The sequence below is a fragment of the Haliotis rufescens genome, unplaced genomic scaffold, assembly GCF_023055435.1.
Source record: "Haliotis rufescens isolate VD_foot unplaced genomic scaffold, xgHalRufe1.0.p SCAF_2, whole genome shotgun sequence".
Lineage (NCBI taxonomy): Eukaryota > Metazoa > Mollusca > Gastropoda > Lepetellida > Haliotidae > Haliotis > Haliotis rufescens.
Window position 1 is genome coordinate 75,946,742 of NW_025963890.1, and position 17,117 is coordinate 75,963,858.

General features: G+C 39.8%; 1 protein-coding gene across 1 annotated transcript in view; it reads left to right on the forward strand.

The window, feature by feature from the left end:
- Positions 1-311: 311 nt before the first annotated feature.
- LOC124147606 (multiple epidermal growth factor-like domains protein 11) overlaps positions 312-17,117 on the forward strand; it is a 28,686-nt gene continuing 11,880 nt past the window's right edge. Inside the window, exons 1-8 of the mRNA XM_046518287.2 lie at positions 312-459; positions 8,353-8,490; positions 9,004-9,207; positions 12,477-12,677; positions 14,203-14,334; positions 14,501-14,647; positions 14,830-14,973; positions 15,115-15,252. Of these exons, the coding sequence (XP_046374243.1) occupies positions 399-459; positions 8,353-8,490; positions 9,004-9,207; positions 12,477-12,677; positions 14,203-14,334; positions 14,501-14,647; positions 14,830-14,973; positions 15,115-15,252 (1,165 nt within the window). The 5' untranslated portion in view covers positions 312-398. The remainder of the gene's footprint in view (positions 460-8,352; positions 8,491-9,003; positions 9,208-12,476; positions 12,678-14,202; positions 14,335-14,500; positions 14,648-14,829; positions 14,974-15,114; positions 15,253-17,117) is intronic.

A 17,117-nucleotide genomic window follows, 5' to 3' on the forward strand; every position in this document is an offset into this window, starting at 1 on the left:
GAGAAATTCCACAATTCAATCATGAAACTGCCATTCTTTTCTTTAGACAACTAAATATAAGGCTGATTACTTGCAACTATGCTGTATTTATCTCGGATTTATATGTAACCCGATTGCAAGATAGCAAACACACACAGCGATGGATTCAACAAAAACATACAAAGGTTTGCAACAGGAAAAAGATAACACTAGTTTAGCCTATTGTCCGTCCCTTGTTCAACTTTTTTCTTCACATTGTCAACAATGCACGTAAACAATACGTTATCCTCAGATACATTCTGAAACATAAGTCATGCATTGCGTTCAAAATAACTTGTCCTCATACAAGGAAAGTGTGGTTTGCATATTCAGTCGCTGTGAAAGTACAGGCGTGGTACTCCAACTCCTGCCAGTTCAACATGGCGGTTGTCAGGTTACTCCGGGTGGTGGTGCTGGCTGGGTGGATGCAACTGTTATTGGGTAAGTTGTCCTTGGATTGTGATTATAATGTATACATACTGTTTCATCTTTAAGCTGCAGTTGCATTTTGTAGAAGGGATATTATCTGAAATCATTGTATTATAGGTGGTATGTGAAAGATTCGAAATAAATGATATAACAATAAATGTAGTTTCAAATACACTTTGTTTCATTTTTGTATCTTGATGTTTAACAAATTTTGGGCTCAAGAAATTGAAGTCACACATTGTATCCATGTTTGGGGTCGCCCAAACGCTTTTACCACCTGTATTTAGGTCCACATTTAATCCATAATATGATCACACACGACAAACACCGTGTACCGGATCCTTTGTATACATTTTATGAGAAAATATGCAGGTCATGCAGCACTTCGGACTTTCCTCCCACAAAGCATGATCCATAACAGATAAATGGGCCCAGGGCTCGAGTGAGTGAGTGAGTGAGTGAGTGAGTGAGTATGGTTTTACGCCGCTTTAAGCAATATTCCAGCAATATCACGGCGGGGGACACCAGAAATGGGCTTCACACATTGTACCCATGTCGGGAATCAAACCCGGGTCTTCGGCGTGACGAGCGAACGCTTTAACCACTAGGCTACCCGACCGCCTCACCCCCCCCCCCCCCCCCCCCCCCCCCAGGGCTCGAACTCAGTCCCAACAATTGTAAAATATCGTAGTAGCCTGACATTTCATTATCAGCCGTTCCATGTATGATAGAAATACTATTAGTCATACATCAACAACACATACAACACATATGCGGAGACAAGTTTAAACCTCGGTTAGATACGAACCTGCAACACTGACAGACTACTTTCAGATTCTTGGGGTACCCCTGGGAATTCTCAAGCACGTATACACTCATACAGAAGCGATCTTTCTGATTATTTAGACCCTTTAATCTTGAACTCAGCGTCGTACTTAGTATATATTTAGAAACGTCAGATAGTTTGACTGCATGATCGTTCACGAATATCCTCGTCGCGACCCATCCTTGTGAACTACATGAAGGAAGGCACATCCCAGCTGTCGTAGTATTGACTTGATCCGTGTCTAGGCTGACAGTGACAGCATACAGCAATCTATATATTTACCTTGATCTTTTATCACCTTTCAATGATCGACCAATGGATCAATGATGACTAAAACATGTTACCGCCACAGATTCATTAACAACTTAATGAAATCTCTCCCGTCACGTTTGTTCTGTGGGCAACATCTTGTAATTGATGTAAATGTATTACGATACGCTGTCATTGTGACTTACTGAGGTTGCTCTTAACAGACCTTTCTCATCTTATGGTGGTACTATTATGGTGGTACATGTGTTGTGTCAGATGCTTTTGAAGAGCAAGTTGTGCATGGATACGCGAATATCAGCTTTTGTTTTAGGAACTATTTTATTCCGCGATACAGTTGGTTGTTGTATGGCTGTCTGGGGAAACATGAAGTCACACATACTTCAGATAGTAACGTATTATATCAAATGCATCTGAAACGAGCTGTCTGAAACTTCCCATGCCAATTCTATCTTTAAAACATCAACGCCAGAGAATAACCAGTCTGAACTATCCACCGAACGAACGATGTAAAGTGTAAAAAGCAAATAAAGGATGTCATGAGCGGGTCACTGAAAATAAGTGATGACACCAGGTGTTCGCGAAAAGGATAAGAGTTGGTATGTCTTCTTTTCCCCACCATAAGGATGAAGTTGAGGGATTCTCTTGGCTACTTTGTATAACTCATTTCAAGACATGGTAACGAATGAACAACCCTGAAATAATTACACTTGATAGACTGAATGGATGTCTAGTTTAAAGGGTACAGGCAAATTATACTGAACAGTTACATGATCGACTGATAATAACAAAAAAACTATCTCAACTGTAGCTGTAGAGCTGAATAGGGAATGGGGTGGAATGTTCACGCGAACAAATGACCTACACTATTCGCCTCTGTTTCATTACAAGACATTCATGATTGTACCTAAAGCATTCTTCCCCTGTGATAGGCTTTGAATAATACCTCAATAACTCATTTTCAAAGGAGAAATTGAAAGCAGTACAATTGTTGTGTTGCTAGAATGATAGATTATTGTGTACTAACTCAGAATGTGTGCAGTGGGCGTAACACTAGGCTTAGTTTGACGGGGTATTGCACTGGTTGTTCAACAATGAGGGTGTCAGGATGTTTGTGTTAGTGGTGTTACTGAGCTGGATACAGCTGGCTTCGGGAGAGTATCAGATTAGTGTATGCCGGTGACATATAAATTAGGCACTGAAAGCTAGCTATTGCATTTGATTTGCTGAGACCCAATAGTTTATAATATAAGGCCTTTGCAAAGGCATCCTTTGCACAATCGAGTTTTAATTCTATTTACTTTCGGTTTGATTCTAATATTTGTTTCTTAATATTAACGTTTGAATTAATTACTCAGTATCTGTATGCCGAACCCTTTGGCAGAGTACCAACGACTGTTTATCAATAAGGTGACCGACTGTTCAATCTTTTTGGGTCGGTGGGATAGCCATGTTTTGACAATATTGGCTTATGCCATCGAGTCTTCATGTTCGAGGCAACAGTAAGACCTGTCAGTTAATTTATACTTCGTTTGTGATGATTGGAGTGTGTATTACTGGAAAAAAGTGACACATATGCTGACTTCAGCAACGGAACATGTTGGATAATGTATGGGAGGCATTGCATTGTGTCATTACTGTAACGAAATGGTGTCAGCTTTAGAACGATATAATTACAGCAAAAGCAGCACACTTTGCATAATCATTCTTAAAGATATCAGGGTCCTTTTCCTTTTTATTTAAAGTCTATCTGAAATGCTCAATAGCACCATGGTATAATATTTCCAATACAGAATCAGTACGTGGAACAAACAATATCAAATCAGTTATTTGATAAATTTATTAATTCCTTCAGTTAATTGAGAAAAAACAAACAAACACATTTAACACTGATTAAGTTTGACTCGGTTGACAGTGATATTACTGAAGAAACTACAGATGCAACGGGGGATTATAACACGTATACATAATATTTTGGATCTGACAAACAAGAACTCAATATACCCATGAAGGAAAGGTATTTAATTAATTCATTCATTAACTGAAACACCCGTTTGAGGGTCTAGTCCATGACTTTTTTTTAGAAACAGCAGGATGGTGTGATGATCAGTCACAATGTGCATACTGTATTGATTTGATATTGCTGAAATAAGGAAATTGTTATTTCACGAACATATGATCCATTCAGAATTATATGAATGCACCTGGGAAACAGATGAGCACTTCTTGAGATAATGAATTATTACATGTGAATAACTGTAATGGCAATGATAATTACACAAAGAGGTGAAAGGTCATGTTTGACGATAATGTTAGAACTCACCATGGCATGCACGTGAAGGATGCCATTCCCGGAAATACAGTATGTACAGGCATCAAATTTTGGTATTTGATCCCGCTGACTTGCTATGTTTAATAATTCCCTGTAACCATGACAAGAGAAATGTTCGGAATACATTCCATAGGGTTATCTTTCAACTGACGTCCATCGGGGGTCACCTAGGCTACAGCTACACAGTCATCAGGCAATCAAGACATTGTCTAACCAGTGCTGTGACAGACCTGCCAAGGTCATAACGGCCTCATGTGAGGTCACATCGCGGAGACAGGACAACGCATCCTGTCCCGTGTGTCCATCAGAACATTACAGAACCACTTGAGAGCAGCAGGAGCAGCAGGAATGGCGTCCAGTCATTAAACCCCCTTAGCGACAGGGGTTCCTTTTTGGCATGCTGTTCAGCAAAAGTCTGAGCAACTAGCACAAAATACATTTCGGGACAATCCTTTGTAAGTGGAACATCCAGCCCAATCAACTTCAGAAACGAAAAGCAGACTCCTCAAAATCAGACAATACATCAGCAATCTCGGAAAATATCACAACATCCATCGGAACAATGTCCAATTCCTCTCCAACAACCTTCATGACTTCACTTAAAGAAACAACCCAAATGTGTCCAGAGCACATGGTTGTCTGGCCAGTGTTTCACAGCTATCACCAATGAGTACATCCATATTATTAGCAATTGAGATCCAATCTTCTATGTCCTGATGTGTCCAGATGCATGTAATGAATTGTCATGTAAAATGTCATGCCGGTTAAAATCCATAGCTGTGGTAGCCTGAGATTCCTTGCACTTCTTTTCAACAATGCTACCCAATCATTCTTTACTGTACTGCAATGTTAGATTACTCTCAATTGCAACAGCAACATGTGGATCAGCAGAGCAGACATGTGGCCTCGTGGATATTTTAGACTTTCCTTAAAAAAATACGGAGTTGTAACACAAATGCAGGTTTAATTTAAGAACCTGGATAAATAAACAAAGGGTGTGTTACACACACCGCACTAGCTATCAAGAAGCAATGGCAACTTGGTAACTTTCACCAGCGAGCTTGCAGCTACTTCTTTCAACAATGCAGAAGGTGATACGAATCATTTAGACGTTACTGCACATATGTACGTGCATGGCATTAACACGCACACACACACGCACGCACGCACGCACGCACGCACGCACGCACGCACGCACGCACGCACACACACACACACAGCCGGCATATTTTATTTAATAGATGATATAACCAACATGACCTGATGACCGGGTGTTTCACTTCAACATTGGTCAACATGGCGGGGGTGCTAGTGGGGTGGATACAGTGAAGAGGTCGACCATTTAAATATACTACCACCTCAGCCACCTCATGACATATGAATAGGGCAACTCAAGAAATAGATGTGTATCGATAGGTCAGGAGAGGTCGCTTAATACTGTCAGTGACAACACATCCTAGCTAAACGTTCTGCACGGGAGCCCCAAGCAACTATAGCATGAGCTGAAAAAGATAAAACAAGCATATTTTGTTAACTGACATCTGCCAATCCAGAGCGAACTGGTTTGACTTATAATCTGCCTTTACAATTTCCAACCTGTCAAATATGGGACAGAATGGGATTCACAAGCGAGCACGCAGCGACTTCTTTCAACAATGTAGATGGTAATGTGTGTCTGTTCATATATCATTTCACATATATGGCAGTGACAATTAATAAAACTAGACAATTTGAACAAAAACACTCAGGTTTTAAAGCTATCAAACTTTCAGTCGAAAAGCTTTTCTCACTCGTTAACGATCTGAATGTAACATGCCTGGTTACAGGAAGTGATCAAAGAGTAGTAAACAGAAATTATGCATAAGTATTATGTATTAAGTAAAATATCGCGAGTCAGAGAACAAAGGAATTAAGTTGCTGGATTTTATAAGTTTGATTACAACATAACAACAAGAGATAATTTATTGAATATATTGTCGTTAGTTGAAAAAAATAACAGTCAGAAATATTCCAACTATATGACAGCAGCCTTTAAATAATTGAGACTGGACATCATGAGCTTCGATCAACGCAATTTGGGTACGATGACATGCATCAACCAAGTCAGCGAGCCTGACCACCTGATCCCGTTAGTCGCCTCTTACGACAAGCAGGTATTCATAGTCAGTCTTCAGCGGTTAACCATCTATAGCCTACGGGACTGCGATCGTTAAATTTACCTCATGCTGAGGATCCTGTGATCACAATGCCTGAGTCCAGTCATCCATACCCGAGGTCCAGTCATCCTTACCCCAATATCCAGTCACGCTTTCCGCTTATAAGGCCATTGATCTCCAATTACAATGCACACTGTCTCCCATGGCGGTTTTATTCATCGAATTTCGATATAACATTGAATATATAAAGGGAAAGTTTGTTTTGAAATTGAACAACAGGAAAATAGACCAGTGTCTGGCAATGAAAGTAAGTGATATATGTGGGAAGAACATTTATTTTAAAGAAATCAAGCTCCAAAACACAACAGTTTGCAAGAGTGAACACTAACTAGAGGTGAAGTAAGATGAGATAGAATGGTGTTTAACGTCGCATTCAAGATGGTTGCACATATATATTGAGGTGTAAGCGTGCGCGCCTGTGTATGTGTGTGTGTGTGCGTGTGCGTGTGCGTGTGCGTAAGCGTGGCTGCCTGTACGGCCCCAGGCTGCCAACAATAACACACACAGCAGAAGTCAATAGGTCACTCTGGTAAGTAAGAGGTTTGTGCTGAAAGAAGGTGGGAAGTGCTGTGATTAACAGTTTTTTTAAAGTATATTATGTAACTTGTTACATATGTACGTCTGTATCTACATGAGGGCTTTGGTTTCATACAATCTACATGTACCACAAGACGGACGCAATGGCAAATGATGTAGCATGATATCCACTCAACACAAGTATATATCTACAGGGGCTAGATAAAGATAAATATATCACAGGATCTATGATTTACTTTGTACCTATATGTAGGTACATGATGAAATGCCGTGTATTAAGCATATGTTGGTATATCACCCGGCATGAAACACACTTCAAACAAAACTTAGGCTTTTCCCACTAGTGGAGATCTGTAACGAAGTAGCATGCGTTGTGTGAAGGCTCGTTCCTCGTGTCTCTGCTCTTTCTCAGAGATATTTGCAGCACATCAGGTAAAATGCCCGGCGTAGTTAATTTCACCTGGTAGGAAAAGACAGAATGAACTTATTGTATAATAACCAGCAACTTTATAGGATTTGTCCTTTTCAAGTATCTTTCTATGTACACTACCTACCTTCTTTAGTGTAGCCCTTGGCGGTCTGATCAGTGCAGCATGGTTTGCATATGTTTTTTACGGGTGCCACCGGTGGGCAGGATAAGCTCATCTTTGCGTGAACAACCGGTGTCATCACTATTTGAGTTGTGATTCATAAACACATGCTTATGACACAGACAAGGATATGATGTATCTGAGGATATGTGACAGGGCAAATAAGCGACAGCAAGATATTGAAAACTTAACACGTTGTTTGTTGAGAGGAGAAATGTGTCTATTAATAATCAAGTTGTTTGAATCGAAAATGTCGACCCCACGGACCACCATTTAAATGTAAAGAAATACAATGTTAATACTCAGAAGCAACATGTCTCATGTAATATCTCATCATATGGGCGGCCATCTAGCCTAGCTCCTTATCTTAATTTGATACTTGTATATAACTGAACAGTGGTCAATCTGTCTACCCAGTAAACGAAGATCAGCATCTCCTCCATTGAACACATGGTGCGCTGATCCAGGTTGATAACTTTCTCATCTCTGTTGGAATAATATGTTTTAATGCACAAACCACGCCCGCTGTCCATTTCAAGGCTTTTTGAAGGATGAAACATCTTTGTAAACATAACTGATGATAGATATTTAGGTAAGGTTGAATAAATATACTTCGATTTATATGAGTCTGCTAAATGTATATGACATGCTGAAGTTTTATGCCACCGGTTCACGAATGCAGTAGCGCACACACGCCAAACGTACACATGTATAAGCTCATGAAAACCGTTGGGCAAAAATACAACACAGCCTAGCATCGGAGTTGGTGGAATCAAACGCCCAACTATCAACTGTCAACTGTAATATTCAGAGTCATCTATTATATTCATAATTGTCATTTCCAGTAAATTCGATTCAGGTCCCTTACAACTAACTTTGTTTGCCTGATAGCTCAACTTCAATTAAGACCAATACTTTTTACCGTTGATGATATAACATAGAGAATTTGTCTGAGAAACATACATTATTGATTACAGTGTCTAGATATAGGACAAAATTACCACAACAATGGAAGCTTTCCCTCAGCGTACCACAGGGTAAACTGCAACTGTTGAATCTCACCAGTTCACCAGGCTGTTTGCAGACTGCAGACCATCATGTGAATGTTTCATCTCACCTCCTTGTATCTCGTCACAGGTTCCTGCCCACCAGGCCAGTTTGGAGACTCCTGCAGCTACTCCTGCAACTGTGGGACATCATGTAACGAGACAACAGGTGCTTGTTCTGGTGATTGTGACACTGGATGGAGGAAGGCAGGGGGCCTCTGCCAGAAACGTCAGTTCCACATACGTTTTACATTTCTATATTGATGGGTTCAGTATCCTGCTCTCTGCTGTGTGCCAAATACCTCTTCTAGCAACCAATTACAATAGGGTTATATTCTTATAACATCCATGTACAATACACTTGTAATACAAAAGACAACTTGTTGGTTTGTGGTTTTCATTACACTGTTTTTATCAACAGTGGAGCTTTCGTCTGTAGCTATACATGTAAACCCACGTTAACTTGATATACATGTTAAAGTAGACACTATTTACCAATTCACACTTGTCAGAGGGGTACTCAAAGTACGTGATCTAGATTACCAGTTGTCGGACTTTCATTTTGTGGAAGCGTCGGACGGGACTCAACCCAGAGAATCTGTACTTAACTACGAAAGATATATTAGTAATTATGTTATTTTCACAACGACTTGACTCAACTTATGCAGGGTCATCCTCAGTAATTGTATGTACTGCGATCTGTATGAAAGTGTGTATGTGACATGATAATTGAACTACACAGAAAACATTGCACTGAACAAGGCAGCATCAACAACATCTGGTCAATATAGCAACTGGTCCCCATCAAAGGCTGTTGACGGAGACAGAGACATAAATGGTGAGGGAAGAACCTGTTTCCACGCTGGTAGATCTCAGTCAGACTGGACAGTGGATCTTGGCCGGGACTACCAGCTGTATGACATCAGAATCTACAGCAGACGTAACTGTAGGTATCCAGTCTATGGGAGAGTGATGCTATTCTGATTGTCAGAATAGTTGTGTGTAGATTGTATTGTACTCTCCTTAGACTTCTAATCTTTTATCACAATGTATTCAAGATCACAATGTACACAAAGATAGTAATATATTTATCAACATATATAAACACTCAACATCAATTAATGAGCTTTTATGCATGTACCGTCTTAATGTTTTAAACAACAATTAGGTGGTCAACAAAAGACAAGCAGACACCCAAATATTCTCAACAACAAAGGTTCCTGTGACACCAATATTTTAGTGCAATTTTCAAACAAGTAAAGTTTGGTTTTCAACATTGTAGTACATGTATGGAATCAAGTCAAAAACGCAACTGCGACAGCAAAGCATACATTCAACGCAAAAGGTGACTTTTATGCAAGCCCCATGCATTTCACTACCCAAGAATGGGTATAAAAACATGTGCGTTAACGGGATTCCATATGCATTGTTTAGCATCGTGCTGATAACACCCACTCAGAAACACAACAAACTTACGCAATTATTGAACATTACGGAATGCCACGCCTGTCCGAAAATAAGCGTCTGCAAGCCTTTGGTATGCTTGAAGCAGGATCGAGTCAACGTGATGTTGCAAGACATTTTAGCGCCCACAGAAACACCATTTGGTGTTTATGGCAACGTTAGCAACAGACGAATGCAGTCAGAGACCATCCTCGCAGTGACAGGCCACGCGTAACCAACAATCGACAAGACAACTGGATTCGAACAACACAACTACGAAATCGATTCCATCCAGCAACAGTGACTGCAAAAAGCATCCCTGGCCTTCGACGAATATCTTCAGAAAATGTATATAGTCGCCTCAGATGCGTAGGGATTGTCGCCAGAAGACCCTACAGACGTCCCATTTTGACAGGAAACCACCGTCAAGTGAGTTTACAGTGGTGTAGACAGTGTCTGCGCTGGGCGGCCATGCAGTTGGGACAAGTTCTATTCACTGACGAGTCTCGTTTTCACCTCTGCAACAGCGATGGACGGATTCGAGTGTACTGACGTCGAGGTGAACGTTACGTCAATAATTATGTCATGGAAGAAGATCGGTTCGGGGGCGGCAGCGTTATGGTATGGGGTGTGATGGGGTGGAAAGACAGAGGACCCGTTTGATAGTGGTAGAGGGAAATCTCATTGAACAGCGCTACTGCGACGAGATCATCGGCCCTGTTGTTCTACCGTTTTTGCGCCGTCATGGCCCAGGCATTACCTTTCAACATAACAACGCCCGGCCTCATATTGCTCGACTTGGTCAGGATTCTCTTCAACAAAACAACGTGAATGTCATCCCCTGGCCGGCTCGCTCCCCTGATTTCTAACCAATCGAGCATATGTGGGATGAGATGGATCGGCGCCTTCGACGTCAACCACATGTTCCACAGACACTCCAGGAACTTCGAAACATGCTCCAGCAGATTTGGGCAGATATCCCACAGGACTTTGTGCGAAGCCTGGTCCCAGCAGGTGGACACACACGCTATTGATTTGTAAATTGACATTTTGGCATGTTCATGTTTTTTTTATATGAAATAACGCATTTTCTGTAGTCAGTATGGCAAATTAAACCATTTGAACACTTACAGGATTCTTTTATCTGTCGCAAAACGAAATTGTTTAAGATTTGGTAAAAAAACATAACTTTGCATTAAATCTTATTCAATGTCACAGGAACCTTTGTTGTTCGGTACATGTGCAATAGGCTGGTAATTTTCTATCTATCCATCTATCTATCTATTAACTATGAATACATATACAAGTTATTTTGTCATAGCGTAGTATCATGGCGTGACCTTTCTTAGACATCAAATTAAGACGCATAGTCACAGTCATTGCCCACTCACATTATTGAGATGGAAATGAAATAATTTAAACTACCAAAGAGTAGCATTATGTGGCACATGTAGAGTACATATGAGACAACTTTGAACTTGCCAGAAATACTGTGCTTGACTGCAGTGGTGACACGAAAGATTGGACCGATGTATGTCTCTAGAAATATTGGAAGGACATGGTCCTCGTAGGATGATTCTTTACTTTAAGTAGGTGTGTGGCCAGTGACAGATATCGCGAATTTATCAATCAGATTCCTGGGTAGGTCAGAAACAGTGACCTGGGTACCATTTATAACTCTGTTGCCGAGGGTGCTCTTACCGACAGGGTGGTTCACGGGACAGCGTACATTACTATCTGTGGTGGAAAAAAATGATTGTCAGCATCTTTGATCTGCCATGATCTAATGATAGAATGTGAAATGTATATGGCGAACTAAAGAAACAAAATATAAGAAAATGTAGCCCTTCATGTCATATCATTTGATTACATTACACAAACAACATCTTAACAATGACATATTTTTGTTTGAATGCTGTTTTTCATTGAAGTACATTAATGATAAACTGGGTTAAAGTCAATGGTCTTTGGTACTTAACATTACCTAATAACTTGTTTTATACATTTTTATGAACCGACTTCGCACCACGTTTTACGAATCAATACTCATTGATATGCGACATACAATCTTCAGATCATGTCTATATTTTAACAATGACATATTTTTGTTTGAATGCTGTTTTTCATTGAAGTACATTAATGATAAACTGGGTTAAAGTCAATGGTCTTTGGTACTTAACATTACCTAATAACTTGTTTTATACATTTTTATGAACCGACTTCGCACCACGTTTTACGAATCAATACTCATTGATATGCGACATACAATCTTCAGATCATGTCTATATTTTAACAATGACATATTTTTGTTTGAATGCTGTTTTTCATTGAAGTACATTAATGATAAACTGGGTTACTGTATATACACATCGACTTCACTCATAAATTACTACTACCTCTGAAGCAGTTTCAAGGGTGAGGTAAATTAGGATGAGTGAAGATACCTGTTTTTAATTTAAGAATCACAAATTTACGCAAGATATCGTGCATTTCATGATCATGCATACAATTAATTAGCATTAATATGCTGTTTTAAAGTGTAATTTTTGTGAGCGATCAGGAGTATTTATGTAATTATTCTAAATCCCACCTGCCCTAACACGTGCATTCGGGAATAAATGTGTTTGCTATTAGTTACGTTTTTATCACATACAAAAGCCAATGTTACATGAACATAATGTTGTGATCGCATGTATTGGCTGTCAACAACTTTATAAACACACTGTAATAGACTGATATAGTTTGATACATTGCTTGTTTGTTTTATACTAGACTACTGGAGAAACGCGAACTCTAACATCTACCTGAACAACAACTCGTCAGCTATCTGCTCCACCCTCCCGAGTCCGTCCTCCACCCCCAACCCAACTGACGTAACCTGTAACGGTACCGGCAGATACCTCACCATCAGGAACCCGGGGACAGGACCTGCACACAGTGATGCACTCACCATTTGTGAGGTGGAGATCTATGGTAAAACGATGGTTACATTAAGAAGTACGTTTCTATTCTTGTGTCTAAAGGCCGTCGTGAAGCCAAGTGGTTAAAGCGTTCACTCGTCACGCTGAAGACCCGGGTTCGATTCCCGACATGGGTACAATGTGTGAAGCCTATTTTTGGTGTGCCCCAGCATGATATTTCTGGAATATTGCTAAAACCATTCTCACTCACTCACTCACTCTTGTGTCTAAATGCACTAATTTCAGATAATTTCAGCGAAATTGATCACATGGAAAATCAAACTGCGATGTAGTCCACACATGATCAAAATTGGCATTCCCTAACATAGAAACTTAATTTGATTCACCCTCACACTTATTTGGATTCTACATTGACAGTTGTTGATTCTTTATGGAACTTACAATCTGGTTCTCTGGTTCTGCAATGGTGAAAAACCATCATATGCGGATGTACTTAACCCTGTAGTGTGCCCTTTAGTATAAGATTTATCTATAAAAAAAAGCTAAAAATGGAGATTCATCATTAAAGAGAAAAATATTTTTTTGCAAATATCCCTCGTCCTATGAAGCACACTCTGTTGTCCATACGAAACGCCTCACAGTTGACATTGCATTAAAGGGCCGAGTTCAGCCAGTTGTGTTTGTTAGTGTTGAGTGAGAGAGTATGGTTTCAGACCGCTTTTAGCAATTTTCCAGAAATATCACGGAGAGGATACCAGAAATAGTCTTCACACATTGTACCCGTGTGGGGAATCTTAGGCATGTGTAATGCTATTTTGAAACTGTACTCGACTGAAACTGATCCTGTGATAACCCTGATGATTACATTCTGCTTTAATTCATTATAGTAAACACTAACTTTCATGATACACAGTTATCTTGTGCAGAAACTGATTCGAGGAAGAAAAACGGGAAAGGATATGTGGATGTATAAGGATGTACAGGAGGTGTGTAAAATATTGGCAATATCCCAGTAGCGGAACAAATCAGCCTTAATGGTTCAACCAAAAAGTTAACACTGATATGACGTTTAAGATGGAAACAAAAATACTCTGGAGTAAAAACATGAATTATTAAAGGTCGTGTGTCATTTCCTAACTCTTCCCACCTGTGTCCCTACCTCTCCCTACCGTCTCCATGGTGTAGTGGATAGAGCATCTGGCCAGGGAACGGTAGGCCGGTGTATCGATCTTCTGGCTGCATGATATCAAAAGACGCTAAGGCACTGCACTCGTTGTTACCCTGCCTGGGGCTGCCTCGGCATTAAGGAGATAAAGCAAGGACTGACTGGCTGTGAGTCAGTATAATGTTTCCAAGAGGAGTAGCCATGTTACACTGCAGCATGATATCTCAGTCGGCTACTATAAACAATACGGCATTCATGATTACCTGGACAAGTACAATCAGCCAAACACACAAGTACATAAAAGTGAAACAAATCTTGAAGGTGACAGCACATCCCATTTCACCTCCCCTCAGCGTCATCTCCCTCTCTCAATACAGTAAAATGCTTTATTCTTGTCTTGACAATGCAACAGTCTGCAGTCCAGGAATCTATGGGGTGAACTGTAATACGTCATGTCACTGCCTGGATTCCACTTGTGATCGCTTGACTGGATTCTGTCCTGGTGGCTGTAGACCTGGGTGGCAGGGACAGAGATGTGATACAGGTGAGAAGGACTTACTGTCAAGTTTGGTGTGACTAAGTCAGGGTACTTAACATTACCTAATAACTTGTTTTTTAACATTGTTATGAACCGACTTCCCACCACGTTTTACAAATCAACACTCATTGACATACAACATAAATTCTTAGCTCCTGTCTATATTTTACAGCTTGCAACAATACCAGTTATGGTACAAACTGCAATAAATCATGTGCTGAGCGGAAGTGTGCAGCTACAAATTCGTCATGTGACCATCACACTGGAGCATGTGACACAGGGTGTCTTCCTGGTTGGATAGATGAGGTCTGCACACAAGGTAAAGAATGTCAAGAGTTTATTGTGAATTAAGGACATTAATTACCAAGTCATGTCGGATGCAGAGAAAGAACACAGAGCACAATAAATCAGTTATAACATGGAAGGAAGCCCGCTAAACACCATGAAGAACATCTGAACATCTATGAAACGCCTGATGATCTCTTCATTGTTTTGTTTCAGAATGTGTCAAAGGAACATATGGAACAAACTGCATTAGCTTTTGCCCTGACAGACATTGTGCAGGAAACTCATCATGTAATCACGTGACAGGGTCATGCGATTTGGGGTGTGATTCTGGATGGATGGGTGCTGACTGTAAAGATGGTGAGTCATGAATAATAAGTATACGAGTGAGTGAATAAAAAAATAATTTGGTCTAAATACACTTTTCACTTTCTCTAGAATAGGCACATTAAAGATTATAGGAAATATAAGTAATATCATATCTCCACCATCTTATTCCAGAATGTGATTCCCAACATTATGGATCAAATTGTCTCGGCGTATGTTTCTCCAGACACTGTGTAGGGAACTCTTTGTGTAACTCAACAGGGGTCTGTGACAGTGGATGTGAGACTGGGTGGACACTGGCTGACTGTACAGGTAATTACATAATGTCACTGATGCCACTCATAGGGCAACTCGCCATTTTATATCTTTGAATCGTTTTCAATAAAATAGGTTGGGTAATTTATATTACAAAATACGTTTTCATGTCTCACACGTTCTTTGAAATATAAACGATATAAATGACATGACATAAATAGACGGAATTCTTGGCAACTACCTCTTAATATACTTGATATATACAGAATATGCGTTTGCGCAGCAGGTCTCGAAACTAGGTTTTAAAGGGCAGTAATTATGTACACTATAATGACTGGTTTTTGACGCTCAAAGTCAAAGCAAAATTGAATGATTTTTTGAGGAAATGAGCTGAATATAAGGATTGATTAAATGAGGGATGGAGAGATGACGAGAAAAAAAATAATTTTGATTCCAAAAATGGACAATGTATAAAGAAAGAAAACGGACTCTGCATGACGCATGGTTTGTTCAATGAAGAAGTCAGGCAAAAGATATGTTTGATATATGTATTTAAAGGAATGTAACGAGTACCAAATTAAATTGTCGCAAATAACAAAAGGAACTACTCAACGAAACCTACAATTATTCAATATATACACAATTGCGAATACAATCTAGCAAACGAACATGCATGTGGCAAAGCCAAAGAGATGTCTCTCACAAATAACCGACATGTCCGAATAGATCATAAGTATGAGACGGACCAGTCTCAGCTTTCAAAAACAAAAGTCTCCAACTCTCACCCGTGGTTTTTATTCAGGGTGTTTTCTCCTATTTTAATAATGAACTGTAAGTCATCCGCCAGCAGCCATGCCATGAGAGGCGAGCTTCTATTTCTCAAATGCTTTCAATCAGGCTTTTACTTCTCTTCGACAAACTAGACTGACGCGTACACACTTCCGCTTCTGAACAAGAATTGAAGGTTGGAAGGGTGTGTTTGGTCATGCGATGACCATAAAGGCATATATAAAACTATATCCTTGTAAATGTAGCTATGTGTCACTGGATCGGGAGGGAGGTGTTACTTAGAAGTGAGGATACTAGTGACCGTGCGTGTGAGATTACCAAAACACAACAGATAATGTTTTTCTCACACTTCTGAGAAAATATGACCGAATTCACAAAATGGAGAGGGGCAAAAAAACCTTAGTGTTCGCTGATGACACCTCAGAAAGGCGCAAAATACTTTCCAAAATCAGTTTGAAGAGCACCAGTATCCATCAAAACTGCAATGTGTTTAACATTGGAACTGTACTCCTCTCTCACAATAAAAGATATTAGCCGAACCACAAAAAGGCTGTAAAGTGACATCCACAAAAGAATTTGGGGAAGAATTACTGTTTCTTGAAAGCGAGCTTTCTCCTCTTAGAAAACATATTCCCTGGCTTGCGGCAATATCTACAAGTAGGAGGTTCTGACGAAGTCTGCAGTAGAACTTGACTTTTTGTCAACAAATTCAGAACCAGACTGCCTGTAAGTTTCCAATTAATAAGACTTCAAAACTGCAGCCAAAACAGCAACCTGATAATCAGAACTCGTATCAATAGGTAATGCAGAATATGCTTTCTGAGATTTCCCCATAAAAAACTTTGCAACAGCATGGTCCACTGATTTTGAGGTCAAACTGTTAGCCACCTTTTCAAAATGTTGGAAATACTTTTCAACATCACGTTCAGAGAACAAACCTAACCTGCTTTGAAAGATTAAATGATCAATCACCTGTTCAAGTACGGTAAGAGAGATCATTCTGTCATTCTTTTAGTTCTTTGAGCCTAATATCTTTATCAACTTCCATTGGCTTAATCCAAAGTTCTTGCTCTTCTTTCTCAGCTTCAAATCTCAATTATTCCTTTTCCTTCTCTGCCTTAATTCATTTAAGC